The following is a 27876-nucleotide window of genomic DNA, read 5'->3' as shown; positions in this document are numbered from 1 at the left end:
CTCACAGACTCTGGCTGTGCGATGCACTGTGGGGACTGGCCTGCCCTCCCGATGAAAGGGACAGATGTGTCTGGCTCTCCTCCTTCCTCGTCGTCTGTCTAGGGAGTGGATATTATGGCTCAAGTGGATGGCAGCCTTCTGGAACACTCCAGGGAAACGCCACGAGCTTCACGGCTGGTCCTGGAAGGTTTGAGTCTCTGATCTCCCATCAGCAATGGCCCACCTTCAGACATCCTGGAATGTAAGAAGATCGGCCCCTGTTTGTTTAAGATGAGCTTTCTTTCTTTCTTTCTTTCTTTCTTTTTTAAGGTTTTATTTCTTTGACAGACAGTAAGAGATCATGAGCTGGGGCAGAGGGAGAGGGAGAAGCAGACTCCCCGCTGAGCAGAGAGCCCGATGCGGGGCTCGATCCCAGCACCCTGGGATCATGGCCTGAGTCGAAGGCAGACATTTAACCGACTGAGCCACCCAGGAGCCCCAAGATGGGTTTTCTAATACTTATAGCAAAAAGCACCTCTGATTTAAATGTGCAGGAAAACCATGAAAGAAACCGTTGCTTAACATTAGAAAGTGGACCAGAAGGACAGGAAGAGCACGTCACATCTCGCCTGTATGTCCTAGACGATACCTGTAACACGCTTGTAATAACCATCTAGTAAAAGTTATTAAAAATGTATCATAGTCTGGAACACATCGGACCCCACAGTGCTGACCCCGAGAGGCCTGGCAGCCGTGGGATGGGTCGCTATGCGATCCTGGGAGAGCCCCCCGTGGTTCCTGAACGTGGCCTCCCAGTCCGTGTAGATGACTCCTGGCCCCTTGCTAAGAGCTCTAGCTCAGCGGTTCCGTAGTGACCCCTGAGTCTGTCTTCCCTCCAGACAGTGACTGACTAGAAATATGGTCTGTGCAGGGAAAGTGCTCAGGAGTGGGAGACAGACACCATCCCCTCCGGGCTGAGGAGAGAAGACGCACTGAGACTGCCGGCCACCAGAGGCGGGAGGGAGAGGCGGGCACAATGGGGGAAGGGCACCACACAGTACAAAGTCCCAGTGATAAGATACATAAGTCACAGAGACGTAATGTGTCACATGGGGACTACAATTGAGAACAGGTTCTCTGTTGGATGTTGGAAGTCGCTCATCTTCAAAGTTGTCATCACAGGAAAACAAGCCGTGACCATGTACGGTGGTGACCAGCAGGTGTGTCCCTAGACGCCTCTGGCGGGAACGTACTGGCGACATCAGCGGTTCGAAGCTGTAATCGCTACTAGAAGCGATGATTATTTTTGAAAATTATGATTATCATTATGGACCAAGTGGGTCGGGCACATAGGGTGCAACTCCGGGAAGCGACTGAGATTCCACCAGAAGGAGGGTTTGGAAGAGGGTGCAGAACGTTTACCTCGTGTTCTCCTGCATGAAATGGGGTCGTGGAACAGCAGGACACTGGCTCATACCCCCAAGAGATGCTGACAAGTCTGGATTTTGAGAAGGTCCCTCCACGAAAGCAGAGAACTGGTCTTTCCTGTTCAAAGCTGACTAGCGCACAGCCAGAAAAACACAGATCTGGTCACACAGCTCAAACCCAATATGTTTTTCTTGAATAAATGGATCCAAATGTCCTGAAACACTTCAACAGTTTCCTGTGAATATTGACAGGTCGGGTGACAGAGCGAAGACACGTAGGATGTTTAGTCCTCACCGCACACCACACTAAATACTGCCCATGTGTTAACTCAGCTGCGTGCGTCTCTGGTCCCATGACGTGGATCCTGGTTGACACACAACAGAGCGGGGGAACAGCTTGCAGGTACACGGGGCTCGGCGTAAATGTAGCTGCCTCTTGCAGCAGACACTAGTGTTAACTGGTTCTATGGAGAGGGAAGCTGAGGCACAGACCAGTTAGTGACTCACCAGTGATCCACAGCTGGTAAGTGCTTGAGCTGGGACACCAGGGGGGCTCAGTCAGTTCAGAGCCTGCCTTGGGCTCAGGCCGTGATCCCGGGGTCCTCTGCTTCTCGACTCCCTTGCTGCTCCCCCTGCTTGTGCTCCCTCTCAATCTCAAATAAATAAAAAAAATCTTAAAAAAGAATAAATCCATGCAGTCTGACTTCAGACTCTGCTCCTAACCAACATAGACTAGTAAAGATGTGGAGGGTAATTCTGCAAAATTCACAGTGTATTTTTATGTTTGTATGCAAAAACACAGAATGCTCATTTTTTTTTCTTTCACGGAGTGTGAGGAAAAATGGTTTCTGCATTTAAATTAGTCATTGAATAGGCCACAGAACGGAAATCGTAGATCATATAACTCAACCACAACAAAGTAAGGGCAACTCAACACCAAAAATAATGGGGGGCGGGGAGCGCAGCAAACTCAGGGATGAAAAGGGGACCTTGAGATTTAGAGGCGTTGAAAATTATAAGGTAAAGCGAATTGTAACTCTGTGCCTGTGAATTTGAAATTGTAAATGAGATGGACAATTTTCTAGGAAAACGTAAACGATTAAAACCGACCCAAGTGGTGGGACTTTTTTCTAAGGAAAACTGGAACGTGCGTGTGCGTGTTTACCTGGGCAGTCCCTCCCGCAGGACTGTGGTTTGCAAAGGCGGGGCTCCTCCTGGGCTGGAGGTGGGAGGTCCCAGACTGGGGCGGGGGCGGCACTTTCTTTGCGGACTGATGCATTGGGCTTTGCCGGTACCCAGCAAGCGGGAGTCACCTGTTACAAAGAAAACAGAGCTGATGGCGGGCGGCTGCGGCTGCTAGGGAAGTCCTGGGAATAGGCAGGAGGTGCGCGGAAGGGGCCGGGATGGAAACCCCATAACCGATCCCACTCCTCCACACCCCTGGAGTCTTCCTGCCACAGCCCCCCCACCTCTTCCCTTCCTCTCTCTCCCACGCTGTGGACGGACATTCTGGATCCGAGCGCGTTTGACGAAGGAAACCCGAGGAAGGCAGAGCCGCGTGGAGAGCAAAGGAGACCCGAGTTCAAATCCCTACCCGGTCCCGCACGTGCGGCGTCAGGTTCGGGGAGCGCGCCGCCCTTCTCCCGACCCCCGGAGCCCCCAGCCGGCTCCCGCGAGGCGGTCTGGCCGGTCTGACCGCGCCTCGGGGGTGCGGGCGGGGCGACGGGCGCCTCTCCCCGCCCCCGCTGCCCCGGCGGTGCTCGCTCCTCCCTGGCACACTCACCCACACAGCCCGCCGGCGTCGCGGCTGGAGACGCGCTCTGGGCGCGGGCGGGCAACGGCGCTTGCCAGCCGGCGGCGGGGGCCGGGCCGGAGCACAGGAGACCTGCAGGGCAGAAGAACTGGGCGCAGTTCTCATCTTCCACGCTTCCTTCTCTTAAAGAAGAACTCCCTTGTTCTCACTTGAACTTGGAGGAGCAAGAGGTGCTCGGAAGCCACGGACGCAGGGGTCTTATTTAGGAACCTTGGCGAAGTTCTGGGCAAGTCACTCAGCTGGACCGGCGAGGCCCGGGCTCATCCCAGCGCCCGGGCGCGGTTCAGCCTGGAAGTGCCCCTTGGTAACCAGCCCGAAGCGGAGGGCGGGAGTGCCAGGCACCCCCGGATCTTGCTTTTGGAGCCATGCCCCTACCGGAGGCCCGCACTCAGGTGGCCTCCTTTGGTGAGCGTCCTCACCAGGTAAGCGCCCCGCAGGGGTCTGCCCTGGTCCACCGGGTGGGAGGGATCTTGAGCTCCCAAGAAGTAAGTCCACGCGTTTAGCCGAGGCAGGAGTGGGAGGCTGGAAGGAAAGTCTGCTTTTATCACAGGAAATTGTGGGAGAAGGGTGTGGAAGATGGATTTACATTTTTTCATTTTTGCATTGACGCGTGGGGGTGAGATGCGTAGGGGCCTGGATTTTTGTAGGAAATGGTTGCGGAGCAGAGCGGGGCGGGGTGACAGGCGTCTGAATTTCTGCAGGGACCGAAAAGGGAGCAAAGCCTACAGTTTTGCAGGAACCTAGGAGGACCGGGCGGTGAGAGGTGGTGATCCTGACAGTGTTCGAGGAACTGTAAAGAGTTCGAACGTGAGCATTTCAGAGCAATGACGGAGAAGCACTTACCGCGCGGGTGGTCCCTGACGCCGCGCTCGGCCGGCGGGAAGATGCCCCGGGGACCGCGGCGTCCAGCACCTCGGACAGCGCCGGGCTCCCAACCCGGCCCCGCGCCCCGCGCGCTCCCCGCCCGGGCCGCCCCGCATCGCCGCCTCCCGCGCCCGGAGAGAGGCCTCCCGGGTCGCAAACGCGGACGTGGAGCTCTGCTTCTGGTCCGCCTCGAACTGCTTCCCGTGACTGCGGAAGGAAGAGGCGGAGTATAAACATCCCCCCGCTTCCGCGAACGCGACCGCGGAACGCCTGGCCTCCTGGATTTTGAAAGGCGACCCAGACTCCTCCAAAACCTACACTTACTGAGCGCCCACCTGCGCCGCGCCGGGTGCTGAGCGCTCCGCTCGGTTCTGCGGTCGTTAGGCACGCAGAGAGCCTGGGTGCTGTTATCCCAGTGCTGAGGATGGGGGGGCTCGGTCACCTGTGCAGGTCCCTACTGCCGGCCATGGTGTACCACTCCTGTCCACCCGGCCGGGCTGCAGCAGTGGTAGGTGTGCCCGAGCCGGAGCAAGTCCCCCTGAAAGCTCCGCACTTGGGTTCAGGGCGGCAGAATTTGAATCAAAGTTGGGCCTGTGTGCTTGCTTGGAACCTGTGTGCTTGGGCACAATCCCCCAACCTGTCTGAACGCCGAGCTCTGTGTCTGGAAAATTAGGGTAATGATGCTTCCTTTGCAAAAGTGCAGGGCAAGATGGTCGAAGAGATCGTGTACCTGGGGGATAACTCTGCAGACTGTGGACTGTGGTTGGGGGGTAGGGGCCGGAAAGGGGGGTGCAGGTGACTGAAAGAGGGAAAGGGTGGGTGATGGGCAGCGGCACCCCAGTGCAGGGCTCAGAGTGAAGATCCTGGATGAGTTTGAGTCAGGAAAATAATTCCTTAGGTATTCACAAGACTTTGTACAGTGTTCCCATGTGGCCTCCATTTGAGCCTTACAGCAGTCTTGTTAGGTGGGGTTGGAGTTCTTCTATGCGTGTGGCAAAACAACGCTTGGGGGAGTCACACAGCCACCTAGCAGCAGGGCTGCCATCCGAATCCAGGCCACCTGCCTCTCTGCTCTGCAGTCTTTCTGCCGCAGCTGTACGTCTTCAGGGGCTAGGATGTGGAGCGGTTACAGACCTACGGGGCATGGAGAGAAGCCCTGTAAGGATCAGGTCTAACCAGGTGAAAATGATTTTGTAAACCAATGTTCGATCTATGGAAACAGCAAGCTCATGTAGATCAACGGCATACATACTCATCGACTGTATTTTCTTTTGTTCCACAAGGACTTTCGGGCAATTTATAAAGATCCACAAGATGTCAGTTTGACACATCGGAAGTAGCTGAGATTCATTAAGATGTAACTGTGGACAGACTGATGTGTACAAACATAAGAACAGCCATAAGCTTATTTTGTTGAATCTGCAGAGGAGGAGGGGTGGGTGGGAGGAAGAAGAGAAGGAAAAGGAAGTGGGGGGGGGGGAGAGGAAGCTGAGAAAGTAGGTAAGAAACAAGATTCAGGCCAGAACCAGCAGTAAGACGAATACACAGCACGTGTGCTCTGGAGTCCTAGAGGCTTGCTGCGGGTCACTAAGTGAAGTACTGTGTATGACCAGTGTCTTTCTCGGGGATAGGAGCCGCTTTGTAGGTGTTTGCAGGAGTCTGCTGGCCCTTCTTACTTTTGCACAATTTTTCCTTCAGGAAACAGTCTTGAAAAGAAATGCAATGCCTTGACCCTCTGATTTACCGTGCTGCCTAACAAAGGAAGTGTAACGGGAAATCCCATGCCAAGGTGACTCGGGGAAGAGGAGAGAAAGCAGATGGGATTTTCGTGGCACCGAACTCATTGTTGCGATGGCTCGCAGAAGCGCACCGTGCTTTGAAGTTTAGGAAGAGCGTTCCTCCATCTTTTGGCTCACTGGAGGCTTCTAACAAACCTGTAGAGGTAAGAAGCTAGGCGAGCGAGGGAAAGGACGGAGACAGAGCAGCCCGACTTGAATGCCAAGTTTATTTTCGTTTTATGTCTAGTGTCCTCAACCGCATCCCTGCAGAGGCCAGGGAAGTAGCCTGAGCACAGGAGTCAGGCCCGTCATAGGATGACAGAGGATGGTAAGGCCTTTGCCAAACTGAACAATGAACGATGCATCCTAAAACATTCAAGTTTCAAAAATTAAAGCACTGTGCCCGTCAAGCAAGGCGACCCTGGGAGCCATATTTGGCCCTCGGTCCTTTACTGGGCAACCTTGATCGACGTCACTCAGGCTGCAGGTGTGGGGAGGCGCGGGAGGGAGAGAGCCTGAACTCGGCAAGATGAAAGACTGTCTGTCTTTAAATCCCCTGTTTCTAAACTGGGAACCAGTGGACAAGGTGCCTCCTCCCAGCTTCAAAAATCTTAGACTTTAATAGTTTCGTGGACAGTAAAAGAATCCAGCAGTTTCTGGGCCAAAAAAGGGCAACCACTTCCACCCACCCACCCCTCCATCAGAGAGAACATCGTTTTCTTATATTTTTTTTGGCGTTGGTGATGTTTTAGTTTCCGGGGTTCCTCATCCAGTCAGTCAGTCCCTGCACCTTTGGAAGGTGTGTGCGCCCCACTGTGGTGGCCCCGTTTCTGAGGGAGACGGAAAACAGCCCTGAGGGGTGAACGGGAGAAGGGTGGGCTGAGGGGCAGGGCGGCCAGACCGCGGGGAAGGAACCAGGCAAATTTTGCTCACGTCTCAGTGAGCAAAAACTTAAACTCTGTTTTTTAACTTCTTGACTCTGTTTCTGAAACACGTGGTGGGGGACCCACTCTGGGGTTGCTAATTTTAAAACGTGGTGCCTCGTGCCAAGTGCTTGGGGTTCCAGAATTCAGGAGCCTCCTTCCCTCCGACAGGCTGAGGAACCACGAAAGGCGTCTCATCCTCCCTGCGTTAGGGGTCCCTGCCCTTCATTTTCGTTCTCTGCCACGCACGTCAGGAGATGAATTCCCAAACCAAAGTCCGTCAGACCGCGGTTGGCTCCCGCGCTCCCGTGGGTCACGTTTAGTGCTGCCTTCGGAGCGCCTGTCCAGCCTGAGGCTCCTTTCCGCCTCGTCCCACCGGTGCTCCGGACCCTCGTCCTCCCTCAGAGGCTCCTAGGTGACCTCCAGCCTCCAGCAGACCCTTCCGAGCGCGACTTCGACACTCTTTGTCCTTCGTGCCCGGCAGGTGCGTTGACACTCAGTGCGTGTTTGGTGGTGAACGAAGGATGGATGGGCCGGCAGCGCCAGTGCGTCCCACGCGGTTTGCGCGGCCATATTCAAGCTTCATCCACACAAGCCTGTCAGTGTATCAGCACTTTATGGGGAGATAACGCCCTGGGGAGTAGGGGTAAGGGCAGTGGAAGGCGGAGAGGGAACGCGGAGGAACAAGGAGACACGCAGCCAGCCACGGCCTGACAGCAGGCGCCCGCAGCTCTGATTCGCGGACGGCATGTCTTCTGTGGCATCCCTTGCCCCGAAATCCTTGAAGCCCACCAGCAGCGAGGAGAGGAGGTGGCCCGACGTCTGTTTCCCACCACCTCCCTTTAGTCAGCATCTGCTCTAGAAAGGGTTAGCGCGCCCGCGTGTCTGCACCCGGTGGCCTCGGGGAAGCTGCTGCTCCTGGCCGGTTGAAGCCGGGGCGTGGGACTCGTGGGACACCTGCTCACCTGCAGCACTGGCCTGACCGACGACGTGGGAGAGGTGCAAGCCCTGCCAAGGCCACTCAGGCCAGACAGACAGGCGGGGGGCCAACACTGGAGACGGGCAGGTCGACGTGACCGCGTCGGTCTGGGGGATGCGGAACGCGAAGGGCAGGGCTGTCGTCCCCCACCGCGGGGGAGAGCCGAGGGTCTGGGTCTGTCCTCACTCAGAGCTCCTGCGTTTTTGTCATTCAGGAATGTCAGTCGGGAGGCACACAGTAAAGAGGGGCTGTGGACAGCATGGAAAGTGCTCCCTACACAGAGTCGTACCCTCAGATGGGCTGGAGACTGCCAGCATGCCTCGTCTGCATTCTGTGCTCTCCTTAGATGCTGGGATTTGGGACGAGGCCTGCGCTCAGGGGAGCAGGGAGCCCGCCGATCCCAAGTTCCGGGAGAGCAGCATCTCCCAGAGAGGCCGTCCTGTCCCCTCTGGCCCTTCCTCCTTCCCTTCCCTTCCAGCCTCCCTCCCTCCCTGCCCCGGACCTTGAAGGGGTCTGGAGAGATGCGATGTGCCCCACACGGGACTCGGAGGGACGCACCACGGTCCATCCTCATGCCCGTCCTGCCTTCCTTTCCCTCTCTCTTGCCCCTTTCCCCTGAATCTTCCTTGATCCTCCTAATTACGACACCGCTGATGAGGGAGAGAAGACCGTGTCCCTGCCTCGGGGCTCACGGAGGCCGACCCAGGAGACGAACACGTTGACGCTCCATGGAGAAGTTTGCAAAGCGTCAAGGAGCCCGGGAGAGGCCGTGTCCGGTTTTTCTCGTGTCGTGTAGTGTGTGTGCGACTGCGGCGGTGAGGGTGGGTCGTGCGTGTGCTGTGCGGGGTGCGTGTCTGGGTGCTGTGTCAGCGCAAGGAAGAGAGATGGCCAAGACAGTGCAAGCATTACAGCGTGTGCGTGTACTACACTTTATTTTCTTCTTGGTGGGCTGCGTCTAGATTTTGCTTTTTATGAATTGTGCTGCTGGGAACGTTTCTGTACATGTTTGGCTACACAGATTTACGGGTAATTTATTGATGTGAATGACTCACCCCCAAACGAGTGACTTCGAACGGTAATCAGTTATTTGTGCATTGTTTCTGCAACGCGGACCAGGCTCTGGGAACTTCTGCCAGCCTCACCGCAGGGGTGACCAGCTGGGGGTCGGCCGGTCCGAGGCGGCCTCGCTCGCACTGCGGTGGTCAGCGGGGCTGGCCCGCTGGGACTCCGTGTGTCCCTGCTGGCGGGACACCCCGCATGTCTTTACAGGCAGCGAACGAAGGTCCACGGAGGCCTTGCAAGTCGCACACGGCCGCTCTGGCTGCGCTTTCTTGGTCAAGGCAGGGGTGCATGGAGGAGGGGCGAGGGTCTTCGCAGGCGTGTGCTCGGGGAGGGGAGGACGTCGTGGCCGCGCTTCTCAGTCCACCGCAGGTGGAAGCCCGCGTGGAGTGACTGGGGCGGAGGGCTGGTTTCGGCCCCGCCAGCGGGTTCCTGCCGCCTCGAATCCTGGTCCGACCCTGGTCTCGGAGCCGCTGGTCTAATTTTAGCCGCGCCGGATTACACAGCATGTGTCGTGGCCTCTCGTTGTGCCTTAATTTGATTTTCTCTGCCTACTAATGAGGCTCAGCACCTTTTTATGTGCTCGTCGGCGGTTTGTGGGTCCTCTTTCGGAGGAAGTGATTTGTGGGAGTTCTTTATATAGCCCGCGCATGAGTCAGCCGTCATCTCCCTCTGCTCTCCCTGTTCGGTCTTGAGTGATTCTCCTCTTGATTAAAAAGGAAGTCGCATCTGAGCCGAGGTCTGCGGGACGATGAGTCAGGAAGGAAGAGCGGGGAGACCTTGCAGTTAGGAGCACGAGGGGTGCTGAAAGGGACAAACATGCGGGCATCTGAGGGAGACGCTGTGCGTGGGCGACTGGGGCAACAGCGGGGGAGCTGGGGGGCTGGGCTGGGGACCAGGGGCCTCTGAGGGGGCAGGAGGCCGTGTTTTCGCTGCGCACTCCCTCTCCTTGATTTGTGGCGTGGGACTTGCTTCATTGTGTCCAGCGTGCGGGGACGCACACACCTAGCCCAGAGACCTTCCTTTTTTTTTTTTTTTTAGATTTTTTTATTTATGTATCAGAGAGAGAGGGGGAGAGAGCGAGCACAGGCAGACAGAGAGGCAGGCAGAGGCAGAGGGAGAAGCAGGCTCCCTGCCGAGCAAGGAGCCCGATGTGGGACTCGATCCCAGGACGCTGGGATCATGACCTGAGCCGAAGGCAGCTGCTTAACCAACTGAGCCACCCAGGCATCCCCCCAGAGACCTTCCTAAAGGGATCTTATTATAGTCCTTATCAGGCCCTTCTTATAGGGGATGGTGTAAAAAGAGAAAGGTCATACCTCACGCGCACACACACCCACACACGCACACCCATGTGCACACACACACAGTAGGAGCCTGAAGGAGGAGGCGGGAGACGGGGAGACAGCGGCCATGCGGTGTCCCTGGGCGGGAGCGTTTCTAGAGAAGATCTTGGGGGACCACGAACACGCCTGCAGCGCGACCCCCCGAGATCTAGCTCTCGGGACAAAGCCTTGTTTGAAGCAGAGGGACACTGGACGGTTAACCACAGTCGCTTCCCTGAAGGGAGTGGCTTCCCCGAGGCGTGTGCATGCGCGTGTGCACGTGTGTGTGTACGTGTGCGTGTGCGTGTCCGTGCGTGCACGAGGAGAGCTCTTCTTCGTTGCAGCCGTAAGTGCGGTTTGGGCGTTTACAAACACTGCAAGTACCTGTTAACGTCTTAGAGAGTGATGAAGGGTGTGGGTCTGTCTGTAACTTCAGCCAAGGCAGGCTTCTGACTTCCCATTTAACAGAGGGTCATAAACTGATCAGAAACGGCTCAGGGCAGTGGGGTTGGGGAGGACAGATGTGCCTGAGGTGGGGAGCCAGGAGCGTCGGCTCAGCAGGAGCCTGGGGGACGGAGTCCCCTGGAGGGGCTGTGCTGGCACAGACATGGGCCTGGAGGGGCCCCCACCTCTCCGTATCGGCGGACGGCCTCTCCAGCGATGCCGGGTTTGGGGGCTCTGGTGCGGGAACTCAGGGAGGGACACGGGGCCAGGTTTGGCAGGGCTCCGCCGCGGACGCTCGGGTGTGGGCAGGCGTGTGATCCCGCCCATCCTCTGCCCTGCGCCTGTTCCGGGGGGGGGGGTGCGGCATCGTTCTGGAAGACGATGGGACGAAGTTCAGGAGGACGTCGGGATTCTGACACCTGCTGGAAAAGTAGAGACTACAACCCGGACGGGGTAGCGAGACTGGTTTTGCTTTATGATGATTTTCCGCCCTGATTTCTCCCCTCTTGTATAGTAACGCATGCTTACGTCAGGAAGTACGGCAAAGAGAAGGTGAAAACCGTCCATCGCTCTATGACCGTTTCTGGCGTGTTTCCTGCTGGAAGAAGAATGGGGTGAACAGTTATTTACGAGGTGACCCGAGAGGCAGCCTCGCCGCTCGACGCTGGGGCTGGGGCTGTGGCAGCGAACCAGGCAGACATGGGCCTTTCCACGCGCGGAAGCCAGCGCGGCCCACGGGCGCGAAGCGTGGTTTCCTCCACGACATTCGAGGTAAGCGACGGCCGTCTGTCTTGCTTACCGTGCGCTGGGCTTACGTCCGCGGCTTTGCTGTGCGGAAGGGTTCTCCGTACGTGCTCTCGTTTGACCTCTGTGCTGGCTCTGTGAGGGGCGGCCACCGTCCCCTGACCCCACGCACGTGACAGATGGATGCGGACGAGCTGGGTGACCTGGTGGGATCCGGCGGCCCCGCACCCCGCACCCCTGCACCAGCCACAGAGCTCCGGCCACCGGCGGAGCACACGTCATCCCTCTCCTTTCTCCCTCGCTAGGTCTGATCGCCGCGGTGGCCCGGAGGCGCTGCCGAGGCCAGGATGACGGACGACGACACGGAGCTGAGGACAGATGGGAACTCCCTCCTGAAGGCGGTGTGGCTGGGGAGGCTCCGGCTGACCAGGCTCCTCCTGGAAGGGGGCGCTTACATCAATGAGAGCAACGACAAAGGGGAGACGGCCCTCATGGTGGCGTGCATCACCCAGCACGTGGACCAGCAGAGCACCAGCCGGCCCAGGATGGTGAAGTACCTGCTGGACCAGAGGGCAGACCCCAACATCCAGGACAAGTCCGGCAAGACGGCTCTCATCCACGCCTGCATCCGGAGGGCGGGGGGTGACGTGGTGTCCCTGCTCCTGGAGAACGGCGCCGACCCCAGCCTCGAGGACCGCACGGGGGCTTCGGCCCTGGTCTACGCCATCAATGCCGATGACAAGGACGCCCTGAGGCACCTGCTGGATGCCTGCAAAGCCAAAGGAAAGGAGGTGATCATCATAACAACCGCTAAGTCGTTGTCAGGCACCAAAACCACCAAGCAGTATCTCAACGCCCCTCCGTCGCCCGGAGGGGAAGACCGCCAGTCCCCTCCGCTGTGCACGTCCCCCTCGGACATCGAACTGAAGGCTCCAGGCCGGGGAGCCCCACCCACGGACAGGGAGGATGACTTCTTCAGCCTCCAGTCAGGGCGTCTGAGTGCCGGCAACACGGCCAGGGCTCTCAACGAGCCCGGGTCGCCCCTCAGGAAAGTGGGGAACCTCAAGCGGGCCCGCCTGCCCCAGCTGAAGAGGCTGCAGTCTGAACCCTGGGGCCTGATTGCGCCGTCCGTGCTGGCAGCCGGCGCACGTCAGGACGAGACCCACGGCCCCGGCCCGGACAGCGAGGTCGTCAAGAGCTTCAGTGATGTGTCCTTCCCCAAGAGGGGGCCGCTCTCCAGAACCAGCAGCATCGATGGCAAAGACCCCACCTTCTTCCCCACCGTCGCCGAGCAGGTGCAGAAGATCACGGCCTCCCCAGGACCAGCATCCTGGAAGGCCGCCCACGAGAAGGGTCAGGCTTCCCACCCCCGTCTTGCCCGGAGAGGGACTCTCCCCGCTGACCAGGAGAAGGTGGGTTTCAGCCCAGCAGGCCCCCCTGCTCTCAAAGATCCCGTGTCCCTCAAGTGGCTGGAGAGTGATTTGCACGACTTAGATTTACAGACTGGGGCCGACCAGCTCAGCTCGGTCTCCCTGGAATCAAGCAAAGGGCCCTTGGACAGGAAGAGGCTCGACGGCTCCTTCCTGGCTCTCTTCCCCGGCTCGCGGGAGTCCCTGGACGCCGCGCCCAGCACGTCCCCCAGCTCGGCACGCCGCCGGCCACCACCTCTGCTGGAAAGGCGAGGTTCTGGGACTCTGCTGCTGGACCGAATTTCGCACAGCAGGCCCGGCTTCTTGCCGCCTTTAAACATCGGTGGGAACCCACCTATCCCTGACATCAGATCCAGCAGCAAACCGTCTTCTCCACTTGCGAGCGGCTTGAAATCCATGGTTCCCGTTGCGCCCAGTTCACCCAAGAGAGCAGACCTGAGAGGCCGACGGGCGCTCCTGCGGAGACACTCCATGCAGGCCGAGCAGATGAGGCGGCTGTCGGACTTCGAGCAGACCGTCACCTAGCGGCGGCCGGCGGGCTGTAGACCACAGAACTCTGCGCAGTTACTGGAAGGCGCCCTCACCTAGAGCAACACAGCCGCACATCCCGTGGGTCCCTCTGCGCTGCCGGCGGGGACGGAGCCGGGCGCTGTGTCCCTGCGGAAGTGGTCTCTGGGTTTATGCAGTTTTCCCTGCAGAGAGCTCAGGGTAATTGGGTTCGAGACACGAAATCACCGAAACCAAAAATTTCCCCACGGTCCTCCCTTTGGGGTTGGGAAGGCCCCCCAGGCAGACGAGCACGGAGGTCCTGAGATGGTATTCAGATCACGCCCTTTGTAATCCATCTATAAAGTGCCTACAGAGATGACGAGGCTTTCACATGCGTCGGGATGTGCAGGAGCTCAGTGGGCCCAGAGCTCGGGAATCCGGCAGCTGTGTTCCCTTCCCAACAGCAGAAGCGGAGCTCCCCGCTCAGAGGGGCCCCGCGGGTGGGCGCTGTCCAGCACCCGGAGCCCCAGACCCCTCCCGCCCCCGTCACACCTGCGTTCACGTACACCTGCGGGTGTGCAGCGGGTCCCCAGCGATGGTAACCACGTGTCCCCCGAATCCCGAGGGGCCGTCCTTGAGGGGCGCCTCAGAGACGCGGCCTGCCCCCTGCCCTGACACTAGCTCTGTGTCGGAATCTTGTGGTTAATGAATTTGGAGGTGAATGTGATACAATTTCCAGAACGGTCCCTTTGCTTGCTTGTTCTTGAGAAAACTTGATGCGACTCCCCAAAGCCAGGACAATAGTAACGATGGGACGGGCAGGGGGTGCTTCTCAGGCCGGAGCTGCGGGACGGCTTTGAGTTCTGTAGCCTGAACGGGGAAGGGGTGCGGGCTGTCCTGTCAGGGGCTGTTGTCCAGGTAATTGAAGAAAATTCTGGTTTCTGCTGTGTCTGAACTATCCACATGATGGAGGTTTGTAGAAATGACCGGAACGACCCTTTCCAGCCACGTTGCCCCAGCGGAGAAGGGAGGCAGACGCTTGGCACATCTGCAGGGCTGGAGGCACGTTTCGGATGAGGGCTCCTGGTTACGTCCTAGTCATCTTCCTCTCCTGCTGCCCGGATACGCCGGCTCCAGGGTTAGAAGAATGCGGTGGTCCCTAGGGGTTGCGTCCTACAGAGGAATGAGTAAAGGCTCTGAGACTGGGGTTTGCATCCCTGTTTTCATCATTTACCAGCTTTGTGACTTCTCGAAGCCTCCACTCCCTCATGGGCAAAACGGGCTTGGCAGTGGTTCACCTTGAAAGGGGGGAGGGGGAAGAACGGGCCGGCTGCTGGGCCTGGCTCGGAGCAGTGACTGGACGGGACGTAGCTGATTCTGACGGACACCTTCAGACCGCTGAAGCGCCCGCGTCTCAGAGAATACATTATATCCTGCACAAAATGGATTTCAGTGCTGCTGAGGAACTCCAGGGTCTCCTTGAGACCCCCGGGGGTGCCGTGGTACCGAGCCGTCGGCATACTGGTCGAGGAAAATGGCTTCCGCCACGTCGGCTCTCCAGGTCACAGCATTTCTGTCACGGCATCTGCTAGGTGGTTGTCTGAGCACCCCAAACAGAAGCGTGGACGACGCTTACAGGTAACCTGAATGTTTACTTTTTCATCATTCCTTCCAGGCGGGCCTGTCCGTGCTCAGTCCCAGCACTGCTGAAGCTTTAGGCTGGGTGAGGCTTTGTCGTCGGGGCTGACCTTGCGTGGCAGGAGGCTCGGCGGCAGCCCTGCCCTCTGCCCGCCAGACACCAGTAGCACCTTCCTCCTGGGTGCGACCACCAGAGACATCTCCAGACATCTCCTGGGCCCACACCGCCTCGGCTGATCACTGCGGCTCCAGGAGGGGGGGGACAGTGTGCCTGGCAGAAATCGGTCATGACCAGCAAAGCCGCACAGAGGTGTGGGTCTGGCCGCGTCAGCCCTCCCACTGACCTGAAGCCAATCGAATTCTGCTTTAGTAGGATGACTGATCGATTGATCCATAACTCGGGCCCTCGGGGTTCTTGGCAAGCACACCTGTGGGAGTGCTGGTGCCCTTTTGTACTTTGTGGGGAGGGAGGAAAAGCATGTAAGCTAGTGAAAACCTAGGGCTCAGAAACTTGGTTTAGGGTGAACAATGCATAAGCTTCTCGGACCACTGAGTCACGAATAGTTCTTACCAAATGGACGGGATTGCAGGCAAGGACACGTTCCCACACATTATTTTAGAGAAAATCATAGGGACATCCCTTGTTCTCAGCAGCTCATTAACTCCTCCCACCCCCCCACCCCCCATGCCCTCCCACTGTCCGCACTGCCAGCGAAAGCTAGCCTCTGCTAGTAGATCCGGAATAGCCCGTCCGTCCCACGCGTGCCCACAGCAGGAGCAGCGGGGACTCTTGATCTGCCTCTGTCCCTGGTGACCCGTCCATTGGCCTTTCTCTGGACGGTACGACCTCCATCCCCGTTTGATGATGCATTTGCTGCATTAGGCTGGGTTCCAAACTAGTACGACCACAACACTTCGTCACGGTTAGTCAGTGCAGAAAAAAGCGATTTGTCCACATCAACGAACCACACAAGGATGCTTCTAAAACGCACATTTTAGATTCCACCGTGCTTTCTAGATCAGAGAGGCGCTTCTCTTTTCCGAATCCTGGTGCCACTACAGGAGTTAGCTGCAGACTGTAGTTAAGACTTTCTGGAATGCTTGTCAAAATATATTCTAGAACAGGAGCCTGAAGTTTAAATTCTGGAACTTTGGTTTAGCTTCTAGACACCCTGAAGCTGGTTTCTGTTTGTTTATTTAGACCTGTCGTAGAGTCTCTTAGAATTTCATCAGGTAAACGTGTCCTGCCAAAGGCAGGCTGTGTCTGACCCTTCCCCTTAAACTCCTCCTCCTGCTTGAACTGGTTCTCTGTGGTGTTGGACTCTAGTCTCAAGCTGACGGCAAGGTCAGAGACGTGTCCACATGCAAGTAACGAAACCGTCTAGATATTTCTAACATGTCAATAAAAAGATATATGGCAATCCTTTAATAGCACACCCTTTTTTGTAGCGAAGTCTCCATGATAAATATCCCCTTTTCCTTATGACGGGGTTGACGTGACTGCCTGGGAATGTCATCCTTAGCAGACACCCTAATTTCATGCATGCATAATTTTAAAAATTAACTTTTACTTACACAAGTATTATGGTTTCTCCCTTGGTTAAACAAGAGGCAGAGGACAAGAAAGTGCGTTTCCACGGCGAGAGGTGGGTCTCTGTACCCTGCCCGCCTCTGCTGGGGTTTCCTGAGTGGGGAGGGGCCTCCCTCCTTGGGTCCGAGGTCTAACATCGATGAGTGGTAACATACGCTCCCGCTCGAGGACAGGGCACAGGTATCGTCTCTGGGAGTCCGGGATCTGTGACTCACGTTTCATCCGCACCCGATCCAGTGCAAACCGTACCTTTAGGTTCTCCCCTGGACGGCTGAAACGACTTAGGTTAACAAAAAGAAAAAAAGGAAAGGACTAGTTTCAGTATGTCTCTTCCCCCTCTGTCTTCAGGAAAGGCAGGTCCCCATTGTTTCTGAACCCCTAGAGGAGAGATTATGAGGGACCGTACTGGGGGAGGGGGCGGAGACGCTGATAGGACTGACGGGGGAGAAGGGAGGAGGACGAGGCCACAGGAGTCCACCTGGAGGGGAAGCGTGCACTCCCAAGACTGACAGAAGGTCAGAAACTTGGGGTCCCTTGAGTGGAACCTGCCTCCTCCCGGAGCAAAACTATGGAGGGGAGAGGCTGCACGGTGCATCCTGGGAGGCAAGGGTCAGGCTGGGCAGGAGGACATCAGAGCTGCCTGCCCTGACAGAACACGGCAGCTCGGACAGTGCACACACGTCAGCACGGTGGTGAGCCCGAATGCTGTGTGCTGCTGGTACTGCCACGGAACAGGGCCCGAGAGCTCCTCCGAGACCGAGATGGACATTCTTATTGTCTCTGTTAAGACTGGCAGGGGGTGGGGGTGGGGACAAGACCCATTTTAGATTGATTTAGAAAAGTAAAGCAGTGTGATGCTTCTTACATCCAATGGTAATGAAATGAGATGGACAGCAGTCCCATAGCCCATGGTGTGCGCAGGGTAGGAAAGAAAACACCCACACCACACTTGGAATTTGCCAGGGGGAGGTCATCGAGAGTAAAGAACAGACTTCAGGAAACAAGACGGAGGTCACCGTTTTGCAGCTGTGCTCATAACAGATCAAGTCCACAGATCCGACGCCGGCTGCGGACGGGGCTTGACATCCTACAGTAAACATGGAGCGCCACCCACTAGAGAAAAGGGTCATCATTATGGGGAAGGATGGGGAAGGAGGAGGAACAGGAGGGGAGGGGGAATGAAAGGACCAACGAGGCCAAGGTCCTGCCAGGGCGAACCAGCCCAGAGCAACAGCCCGTGGAGGAAGAGCCCCGGTAGCTCCATTCTGGAGTCCTGTGCCTCACCTGGCAGGACGCAGAACCACAGGCACTCCTGATCTCAAGGATTTCTCATATGGGGAGAGGTAAGGGTCTAAATTAATTAATTATCCCATTAGAATTCAAAAGTGTTCTTTTTTTTTGCCACTGTCGGCACTCTTGGTTACCCACCTGTTAGATCCTGATTTTGCTCACGTAGTCACTCGATAGCCTTGCCTCTCTTTTGACTGGAGCCAAAGCTGCTCTGTCCCCAGCTCCCTCCAAGGCAAGTCCTGACTGGTCTGAGTTAATCATGACACGTCCATTCTCCTTATCAGAGACTGGGTAAAGGATCTAGCCTAAGCCAGCCACCACCGGCTGCCTCATCACTGCCCTAGGTCCAGAGATGGCTGCATGGCCTAACTGGACCAACTGGACTGAAGGAAAGGACATACACTTCATGGCTGAAAGATTTTCTCTTCCTTCCACTAGACATGACCAAACAAACATGTTGCCCCAAAAGTTATTTGTTTGGGTTGACGACCCTCTTTTAAGAAAGAGAAAACAGAGTCTAAGGATAAAGCCAACATGAAGAGAAGGGTGGAACTTGGAGGAAGATGGATTGGAGCCTTGATCACGTTATGCCTGCAGCCCGCATCACCTCGAAACTTTCTGTTACAAGAGATAGATAAGGTATCCTGTGCCATTTAATCTAGTTAGAGTTGGCTTTTCATTTACTTGGGATACCATACGAATTGGTTGTTTCTGCAGTTTCTGTTTAAATATTTTAATAATGACAAAAAAATCAGTACCCCATTCATAACTTTTTGAAAGCCTAATTGCCAGAAAGTCCTTTCTTATATTGAGTCGAAATGTCCCTTACTGTCAGATTCATGCATTGCCCCAACTTACACAAGATGGGACACGCAGGACAGATGTACCCCGAAGTATGGGTGGACACAGTGTGCTCGTGGAAAGCATGTTGCTACAACATCAGGCAGATCTGGGTTCATTTGCTGGCTCCCCCGTTCACAAGCTGAGTAAGTCTGGGAAATGTGACAATTTGTTTAACGGCCATAAACTCTTGCCATCCAGTGTCCTCCTCCTCTGAATGTGACTTAGAACTCCTCCCATCCAGAGCTGGAGTGTTAATTCTCCACCTTCAATCTGGGCTGGCCTTGGGACTTGCTTGGCTAACAGAACGGGGCAAAAGTGATACTGGAGGGTAGTTTCTGTTTCTACCCTGCTGTCTTGGGATGGTGCCCCACATCTGCCACACACGGAAATCATGTACATTGCAAGAAGCCGCAGGATGCGTGGAGGGCTGAGCGCGCTAGCCAACGGCTCCCAGCAGCGGCACACGTGAGAGTAGGACCATCATGGACCTCCAGCCCAGGGGACCCTCCAGCTGAAGAACTGCCCAGCCAATTGACAGAACCACGAGACATTGTAAGTCGCAGCCAGTGTACACCACCGGGTAGTCTGTCGTCTAGCAAAGGCTGAACAGAAGCAGGAACATGATTTCATTACACATCTTCTGTATCTTTATTATCAAAGGAAAAAAATAATGCCTTTTTTTTTCACACGGTTGCTAGTGAGGATTAATTAGTGCAAAATATGTAAAGTGCATGCATAGCCAGTGCCGCGGTGGGTGGGGACACTGTAGGTGCTAAGTAAGAGGCAGCTCTCATGATTGCTGTTAATGCCAACTTTTGAAGTTAACACTTTCTTCACCCTTAGATTTTATTTTTTGAGGTTAAATCCCATGTCCTTTGACTTGAGAAGCCTCCCTGGCCATTTACTATACCGGCCCCTTCCTAATTACCACCCACCCCCCACTTTATTACCATCCCTCCTAAAGCAGTACGACTCGTGGGCTCTGATCCTACCTCCAGTGGTGGCGCCTTCCACCTTTCAGCAGCAGGTGCTGAAACACTGCCCTTCCTTTAATAACCCCATGCAAGTCAGGGCTCCTTTTCTAGCTCTTCCACTTCTGCCGTCTGGCATCCTGGTACCTGTCCATGATCCGTCTTCCAGCGTTCTGACTTGAGCGACTGCCAGGTCGGGCTTCCCACCTCGGAACCGAAGCAGGTGTTTTCTTGGAACCTAAACATGGGACTTAACCGTAAACCCGGCAAAACTCCTTTTCCTTAGTCTTAGCTTAGCATGCAGCTGGCCGTGCTCCTCTTGCTTGGTCTTCCATATGTCATTTGTTGCTTCCCCTGGTGCGTCTTACCAGTTTTCTTAAGCCAGGAGCTAGGAGACAGTGCTCATCAGTACAGAGTCAGGGAAGGAGCCTCAAGGCAGAGCCCTCCACACCTCTCTGGTCTCTGACCAGACGTACTAGCAGACGTTACCGGTAGGGATCGCTTTCACATTGCTTAGCCGGTGGTGCTGGTCCAAGGTGCCTGGAGGCCGTCCCGCCCCTCCCACCCACAAGGGGGTCTGTAGAGGTGGTGTAGCTCTTCCCCGAAACGGAGACTCGCGTCGGGTCCTGCTGTCCCGAGAACGTTCTCTACTGGGCGGCCAGACCACAACCAGCGTCTTCTCTCTCTGTTCTACCTGATCGTAGAATATAAACCCTATGCACGATCCTACAGAATACCTTCCCGGGCCAGCGGTCACGGATAACGCAGTAAACAATTTATCAGCGTCCGGGGCTTTTGCGAAGTCGAAGGCAAAGAGCGCGGGTTTTGCCCCCGGAGAACCTTCACCTCGTCCCGACCCCCGGACAGGTGCACCGCGGAGGGTGCGACCCGGGGCATCGCGCCAGCCGGGGGTGCGAGCCGGGGTCAGCCCCCGGCGCCGCGGCAGTCTCTCGCCCGCGGAGGGGTGGCCGGGGAGCGGGCGTGCGGCCGTCCCAAGCTCGGTTCCGGCAGCCGCGGCGCCGCGGGCGCGCCCTCTGCTGCTCCCGGGCCGGGCCGGTCCTCCCGGGCGGTGCGGGGCCTCCGCGCAGCCGCTGTGCCTCGCGGTGGCGGCGGCGGCGGTGGGCGTGTGGACCTGGGCCCCTCGGGCGGGGCGCCGACCCCGCGGGCCTGAGTCCAGGGCGGCCGCCCCCCCGCCCAACATAGGCCCCCCGCCGAGCCGGGCGCCGCAGGGGGAGGGGGCGTGGCCGGCCCGCTCGGCCAGCGCGCACGCGCGGCGGGAAGGGGCGGGGTGGCTCCCCGCGCGCGCCTGCGCACCAGACCGCCCGCCCCTCCCGGAAACGCCGCCGCCGCGCCACGTCCGCGCCCCGCATCCCGCCGCCGCCGCCCCCGGCCGGGACCCACCGACCGCCGCGGAGCGCCATGGGCCGCGCAGGCGCGCGCTCCGCCTCGGCGCTGCTGCTGCTGCTGCTGGTGCTGCTGCGGGCCGAGCGGCCGCGGGGCGCCGAGCTCACCTTCGAGCTGCCCGACAGCGCCCGGCAGTGCTTCCACGAGGACGTGGAGCAGGGCGCCAGGTTCTCCCTGGACTACCAGGTGGGCCGCGCCCCCTCGCCGGCCGGAGGGGAGCGCCGCAGGTGCACCGGGCCCGGGGCGCGGTCGGAGCGGCCACCGGCGCGCCCCGGGCCCCGTCCCTAGCCTCTGGGACCGCGGAGTCCCGGGTGTACCCATATGTCAGCGGGCAGGAGGGGGCTTCGCGTTCCTTCCCGCCCCTCTCCGCGCTGCGGGGGCCGCGGGGTGAGCGCAGAGCCTGCTGCCGTCTGCTGCCCGCCCGCGGTCCAGGCTCCTCCCGCGGACCTCGGGCGCGCGCAGGAGCGGGTCTGGGGCGGGGGTCTGCCCCTGAGTTTTGGTGGGCGGACTGAGCGGGAAGGACCCCAGCCGCCTTCCTGCTCGCGGACACCCCGGAGATGCAGTGGCCTGAGCCTCAGGAGGGAGGGCGGCCCTTCCGTGGGTCCTCGCTGTCCAGAGCCACCGAAGGAGTGGTCTGCTGGGGGACGGTGTGGGATGGCCTCGGGGTCTCCGATTTGACCGCTTACACTTCTCTGGGCACCACATGTGAATATGAATTATGGCCGGGTTACCGGGGCCCCCCTAGCACAGTCACTGCAAACTGACTGTTGTGAGCCTGGAGGGGCCTGGGAGGTCCTCTGGGCACTGCTAGGTCAGGAATCTCTTGTCAAGGAACGGCCAGCACAGTTTTAACGCCTCCAGCAGCGGGGCCCTGGCCGCTAGGTACATTCTCCCATCTGCACAAAGAGGACCTTCTGAAGTTTGGAAGCAGATGGAGGCCATTGACTGTGTCCCTCGGTGGACCTTGGTTGTAGCCACTGACCGCCAGTATGACCCTGCTGTATGACGTCTTTCTTAAGTGAGTTTGAACTATGTAATTCCCAAGGACCCTCTCACCTCTGATGGCCACTGAATCTGTGAATTCGATCAGTAGTGACACGAACATTCACGAGGCCCACTCTGCAACCTGCTTGAGCTGGGAGCCTCCGTCTTCTCTTCTGTGCAATGGGAAGGATCAGGCTCCTTGCCCCTTTGCAGAACAAAACCTTTTGGAGTCAGGCGGTCAGGGATTCAGATCTTGGCCGTCACTTTCAAGCGTCGTGACCCTGGCTGACTTCCTCCATCTCTCTCAGCACTGTTTCCTCCCCGGTAGAACAGTGTCCTAGCACCTGCTTTAGAAAGCTGTGACGGTTACACGAAAAAAAACCCAAGTTTGTCAAGTCTGATCACGGTGTCTGGTTGGCATTTCATACCAGTGGCTGCCCTGCCGGTCACAGCAGACTGTGGGTGTCTTTGTGGTTGCAGGTCATCACCGGAGGCCACTACGATGTCGACTGCTACGTGGAGGACCCCCTGGGGAACACCATCTACCGGGAGACCAAGAAGCAGTATGACAGCTTCACCCACCGGGCTGAGGTCAAGGGCGTTTACCAGTTTTGCTTCAGTAACGAGTTTTCCACCTTCTCTCACAAGACCATCTACTTTGATTTTCAAGTGGGCGACGAGCCCCCCATTCTGCCAGACATGGGGAACAGGGTCACCGCTCTCACGCAGGTGAGTGGACATCGGCCGGCCCCGGGCCGGTTCAGCCTTTCTCGTCCAGTCTCGGCTGTGCTCAGCGTCAGCCTCTCCTCGGTCCCGCTCCTGGGCTGGAAGGCTCAGGGTCGGCTTCAACTCTTCGCACATTCAGTCCTCCAGGACACCTTCCCCTCTGAGCCCCCTGCCTTGTCCTGCGGGATGCCTGCGGCTCCTTGCTCCGGCATTCCTGGGTTCCGGCTCAGGCTTGCACGCAGCGCCACTGAGGAAAGGCCTTGCCGAGCCCCCTCTGCTCACACCATCTGTGTCGTAAGGACCAAAGGCATGTTCGCTTGGTAATGTAAGCCGCTGCAGCAGCTACGCCCTGAGGGTCGATGGCCTAGCATGAGAAGTTTTTTGTCCCTTGGGCGATAAATCTAGGTTGGCGGGAAGCTTTCATGCAGGGACTGATCAGGAATTGGGGTTTCTCTTTCCTGTCCCCTGTCTGCTCTCCCTCTGCCTCTTGCCACCAGAAGAAGGGGCAGCGAGAAGGCCTCACCTGTTTCTTAGACACCCTGGCCCCGGGGGAGCAGGCTGGTCGGGCTGCTGAGCTCAGATGTTGTAACAGGCCGAGGAGGTGCCCGTTAGACACTGGAAGATCCCAGTGAGTGGGGCGGAGGCTGCTGTCGCAGGAGGGGGTGCTCCCAGGGGTCTGTGAATCCCACCACGTGATTGCCCTCGGGTCTCCCTTGGTGCCCTCACCAGGTCCGGAGGGACACCAGGAAGGCCATGTTAGTGCCTGTTGCCCTTTGGGACTGGGCCTCCTTCCCTGGCACAGATCTTATCTGAGACTTTTCAGCACCCTGGTGCCCGTCTAGGGCCTCTGGACTCTGACCCAGGCCTTGACCATGGTGCCTTGTGTGGCACCTCTGACATGTCGTGTGGCTTGGGAGTCCTCCCTGTCCCTCCTCCTTTTGCCTCCCTCCGTTTGTGGTGATTCTGGAGCCTTGGGAGGAGGCTGGAGGGGCAGCCTGTCCAGCTGAGCCCTGCGGCCAGGACCCAGGGCTCAGGGCGCACCCGCGACGGGTAAGCGCAGCGTGTGCAGGGTTTCTGCATGAGCCCGGGACAGAAGTAAGCGGAGAGTGGACTTCCAGCCTGGAGACCCAGACAGGCCCTTTCCTCTTGTTTGTAAACAACGTCTGTGTGTATTTACGCGTACTAAATGCATGTGTGGGTACATAGGCCCACACACGTGCAGACACATGTACGTGCGTGTGTCCCCATCTGTCCCCTGATTTCGAGGATGGCCGTGCCCAGGTCTGCTCTTGCCCCCCGGAGCGCAGCCCCTTCCAGACCGGCTCCCACTGGCCCCTCGCGGCATCCTGGCTCCCGGAGGCCTTGCAGAGTGGGGTTCTCAGCCTGCTGTGGCAGCAAAGGGTCGACCCCGAGGCCTTTACCATGAGCCCCCGCCCCTGCTCTCCTCCCCACACATCCCTGAGCCCAGTGGGCCTCTGTGCGCCCCACCTGCCTTCTGTTGGCCTGCTGCCCTCCTTCCCCTGCCCCTCCACCAGGCAGACGCAGACGCCAGCTTCCCCCTGTGCCGCCTGGGGCCGCGGTGGCCGCACGTGGACGCGTCCCTCCTGTTTCAGCGCCCAGTGTGACCGCCTCCCTCTTCCTGCCCAGATGGAGTCGGCCTGCGTGACCATCCACGAGGCTCTGAAGACGGTGATCGACTCGCAGACGCATTACCGGCTCCGCGAGGCACAGGACCGGGCCCGGGCCGAAGACCTCAACAGCCGCGTCTCGTACTGGTCGGTCGGCGAGACCGTTGCCCTGTTCGTGGTCAGCTTCAGCCAGGTGCTGCTGCTGAAGAGCTTCTTCACGGAGAAGCGGGCTGGCCCCCGGGCGCCGCACTCCTAGGCCACTGCGTCATGGGCTCCTGCCGGCCCGAGGGCGACCCTGGGCTGGGGCACCCTGCTGCTTACTCCTCGTACCCCAGTAGCCGGCACCCTCCGAGCCTGATGATCCAGAGGCTTCTAGGCACATTCTGTGGGGAACACCGAGGAAAGCGTGCTGTTGGGCTCGGACTGGCCACTGTGGGGGGCCCGGCCTGGCTGGAGGAGGAACCCCGGGTACTCAGGCCTCTTGGGGTGGTGCAGGGACCCCCTCTGTCCACGGTGCATGGGTCGTCGGGCCTGTGCGTGTCCTGTCCTCTGTGGACAAGGAGGGGCCGTCGTCTGGCTTGTCTCTGTGGGGCTCACTGGGTCTGTGGAGACAGGCCCTGAGGCGGCTTTGCAGAGACCCCCGCCCCAGGTGAGCAGCTGTGTCCTCTGTGGAGGCCGGAGCCCGGAGGCCAGCTGCCCGTGGTGAGCCGTGGGTCTCCCGGATGCAGCCCTCCGGTCAGTAAAAGCGAAGCAGGAGCTCCACGCAGACCCGTGCCTTTCTCTCTCTGTCCTGGAGGAGCACGCGGCTTCCCAGGGAACGGGGTGTCCGCAGAGAGTGTGCAGGAGGGCGGGTGCTGCCCTCGAGGCGTGCGTGGACACCCGCGCGCGGCCTGGGCTCCGCTGCCCTCCTCCCGGTGGAATGACAGCAGTGACATGGGGACTTGTGCATTCTCTCATCTCCGACTCCAGAGGTCCCTGTTGAAACAGCTGATCATCGTCGAGTCAAGCTGTGCGCCGAGCACGGGAAGGGACAGAGCTGTCAGCAGCTGTCCTGGGCTGTGTCCACGGCAGCCACACTGGGCTCTGTCAAACCTGGGTCAGAACGTGTCCCCCCGGTAAACACCTCCTGTGGCTCCGCGTGTTCTCAGGTCCTGGCCCCATCCTTGTTGGGGGCCATGAGGTTGTACCTCACCGGGCTGCTGGCTGCTCGGCTCCGTGTCCTCTTGTCCCTCTGCCCAGGTCTCCTCACTATTCAAGTAACACACCAGGCCATGCCTCTGCCCCAGGGCCTTTGCACATGCCACGTCCTATTAGAACTCCCCCTCCCTCTCCCTGATAAACTGCGCAATCCCCCCTTGTCTGGTGGCCGATGTCACATTATTGGCGAGTTAACCCTCACTGCTCTGTTCAGGATGGCACCTGCCCACCTGCCCCCGCCCGTCTCCCTGTCCCTGTTTTACTTTTCAGCTACGTATCACCACTGATACGCAGGTTTACTCGTCTGTTTGCTGTCCTTCTTATCCCTTTGGATGTGAGCTCCACGATGGGGCACGTGGGCTGCTGCGTCCCTGGTCCCTAGCACGACCCCTGCTATGCACTAAGGTCTCTATGCAATTGGGGGCCAAGCCAGCAGCCTTACCTGTCAGCAGCTGGTGCCGGCCAAGTGTCTCTGAAGGAGGTCCCGGAGACCTGACGCCTGCCCTGAGGGACCTCTGAAAGCCAGAGCCTCCTGGCAGGTGTCGCTAATGTGTTGTAGACCAGGAAGAGCCCCTCCGTGAGGCTTGCTAGCCTAGTGGAGAGAAATGCTGCTTATCTGTTCATATGTGCCTGAGGGTTTTTCTTCTTCCTTCTTTTAAAAATTAATAGCCTCCTGGGGCGCCTGGGTGGCTCCGTCATTAAGCGTCTGCCTTCGGCTCAGATCACGATCCCGGGGTCCTGGGATCCAGCCCCTCGGTGGGTTCCTCGCTCAGCGTGGCGTCTGCTTGAGATTCTCCGTCCTTTGTCCCTCCCCCCGCTTGCACGCTTGCTCTCTGTCTCTCAAATAAATCTTAAGAAATACCCTCCTCGCAATGGGAAGGAGAGGGGTGCGGGGAGGCTGGAAGAAGGTCGCTCCGAGGATGGGCCAGGCCTAGTGGTGGAGCCTCCGTGACGATCCCGACGGCACAGGGTTCAGGGGGGTTCTGGGCTGGTAAACACGCGGGGTTGCAGGGGGGGTGCCTCTGGGGAGGGCCAGGGCGCTCTGCACCCCTCCCAGGCCTCGCCCCACGCCTCTCCCATCTGGCTGCTCACCTGCCCCATCATCCTCTCCTTTTATGCCAAACCGGCGTCAGGAGCTGAACTACTTCCCAAGCTCCGGGAGCCGCTCCAGTGAACCAGTGGAACCGGAGAAGGGGGCGGTGGGCGCCTCCAATCTCTAGCTGGGTCAGAGCAGCCGGGACAGCCTGCGGTCGTGACGGCTTGGGACGTGGGGACAGTCTGGGGAGACCGGGCCCTCGGCCTGTGGGATGTGATGCTGTCCCCGGGGGAGGACAGAAGCAAGTGACGCTGTCGGACGGCTGGTGCCGCGGAGTTGCTCGGTGGGGAGCCGCCCGCCGTCCGAGGTGCCCTGAGGGTCTCGTGTGAGAGCGCAGCAGACGCGACAGGACAGGACGCCGGGACGTCCACCGGCTGTGGACGCATGCAGGCACCTTCAGCGACAGCCAGGCCGCGGGGACTCAGCTGGTGCAGAAGGAGAAGCTCTCGGCCTTTCCCGCCAGAGCTGGCGAGGCCCCCGCGCCCTGGAGTGGCCCCTGCAGGAGCTCCTCCGCGGACGTGACGGGATGAGTTCGAGGTGGGGGGGCACTGGGACACTGAAGGTCCCGATTTACTAGAACCTCCCTCCCTTGAACTCTTGCAAAGGATCGATTTTCTCTAACGGACAGTGCTTGGGTTTTAGGCCCAGATACAGACGGCAATCGTTGGATAGTCTGTCCTCACGGGGAGGCTTGGCCGCTGGCCTGGGGCGGGACGGGCCGCTCCCCAGACAAGCCCAAGCCTGCGCCCCGCTCCCGGCCGTCACCGAGCTGCGAGGGGACAGCGGTTGCCTCCTGCAGCCCCGCGTCCCAGGGATTCGATCTCGGTCCTGGTTGAGGTTCTGAGCAAAAGCCTCTCATGGCGTTTCCTTCTGGGCTTTCTCAGTGCGACACGGAGCAGGGAGAGGCTTCATGTCCTCCTTGTCTGGATTTCCGGTCGCGGGGAGAACCGCGGCTGAGGTGAGGCCCGTGGGCCTCCGGCTCTGCCCGGCCACCACCGCACTGCGATGCGCTCTGTCTCGGCTTTAAGCCCCGTGCAGCCCCATCCTTCCTGTTGGCAGGAGAAGCCCCGTCTCTGCGGAGCCACGGGCCGGCTGCGCGCTGGGACTTCACCTGCACCGGACCCGCAGGGATGCGTCACCCCCTGGGACGTCTCTTTCTGCAGAAATGTAAGATCACGGACAGAACGTCCTTGGCCAAACCCACATGCACGCGCGGTCTCACGCAGCCAGACAACAGGTTCCGCACAGGTTTGG

General features: G+C 58.6%; 2 protein-coding genes and 1 long non-coding RNA gene across 9 annotated transcripts; 2 read left to right on the top strand and 1 right to left on the bottom strand.

Moving 5' to 3' along the window:
- Positions 1-1201: 1201 nt before the first annotated feature.
- Positions 1202-4123, bottom strand: LOC309866554. Of its 2 annotated transcripts, XR_014312740.1 has the most exons (4): positions 4063-4123; positions 3190-3741; positions 1914-2719; positions 1202-1771 (listed from the first exon to the last, which is right to left on the bottom strand). It is a non-coding gene; the product is annotated as an uncharacterized lncRNA (long non-coding RNA). The 2 variants fall into 2 exon arrangements; XR_014312739.1 differs by having other exon boundaries at positions 1202-2719.
- Positions 3179-16326, top strand: ANKRD34C (ankyrin repeat domain 34C). 5 transcript variants are annotated; one of them, XM_082734340.1, is made up of 6 exons: positions 3179-3641; positions 3921-4026; positions 5782-6025; positions 6956-7268; positions 11106-11362; positions 11641-16326. In XM_082734340.1, exon 6 carries the CDS (start codon positions 11683-11685, stop codon positions 13288-13290), a length of 1608 nt encoding a protein of 535 aa, XP_082590466.1. In that variant the 5' UTR covers positions 3179-3641; positions 3921-4026; positions 5782-6025; positions 6956-7268; positions 11106-11362; positions 11641-11682; the 3' UTR covers positions 13291-16326. The 5 variants fall into 5 exon arrangements, with proteins under 5 accessions (XP_082590466.1, XP_082590464.1, XP_082590465.1 ...); XM_082734338.1 differs by having other exon boundaries at positions 3194-3641; positions 3921-5262; XM_082734337.1 differs by lacking the exon at positions 3921-4026 and having other exon boundaries at positions 3216-3641.
- Positions 16327-20901: 4575 nt separating this feature from the next.
- Positions 20902-25091, top strand: TMED3 (transmembrane p24 trafficking protein 3). 2 transcript variants are annotated; one of them, XM_082734344.1, is made up of 3 exons: positions 20902-21177; positions 22456-22704; positions 24237-25091. In XM_082734344.1, the coding sequence occupies exons 1-3, from the start codon at positions 21007-21009 to the stop codon at positions 24324-24326; spliced, it is 510 nt and encodes a 169-aa protein (XP_082590470.1). In that variant the 5' UTR covers positions 20902-21006; the 3' UTR covers positions 24327-25091. The 2 variants fall into 2 exon arrangements, with proteins under 2 accessions (XP_082590470.1, XP_082590469.1); XM_082734343.1 differs by having other exon boundaries at positions 20903-21177; positions 24349-25091.
- The last annotated feature ends 2785 nt before the right edge of the window (positions 25092-27876 follow it).

This window comes from Mustela nivalis (genome assembly GCF_964662115.1).
Source record: "Mustela nivalis genome assembly, chromosome: 6".
Taxonomy (NCBI): domain Eukaryota; kingdom Metazoa; phylum Chordata; class Mammalia; order Carnivora; family Mustelidae; genus Mustela; species Mustela nivalis.
The sequence above is the reverse complement of the archived record's forward strand: the minus strand, read 5'-3'. Positions and strand labels throughout refer to the sequence as shown.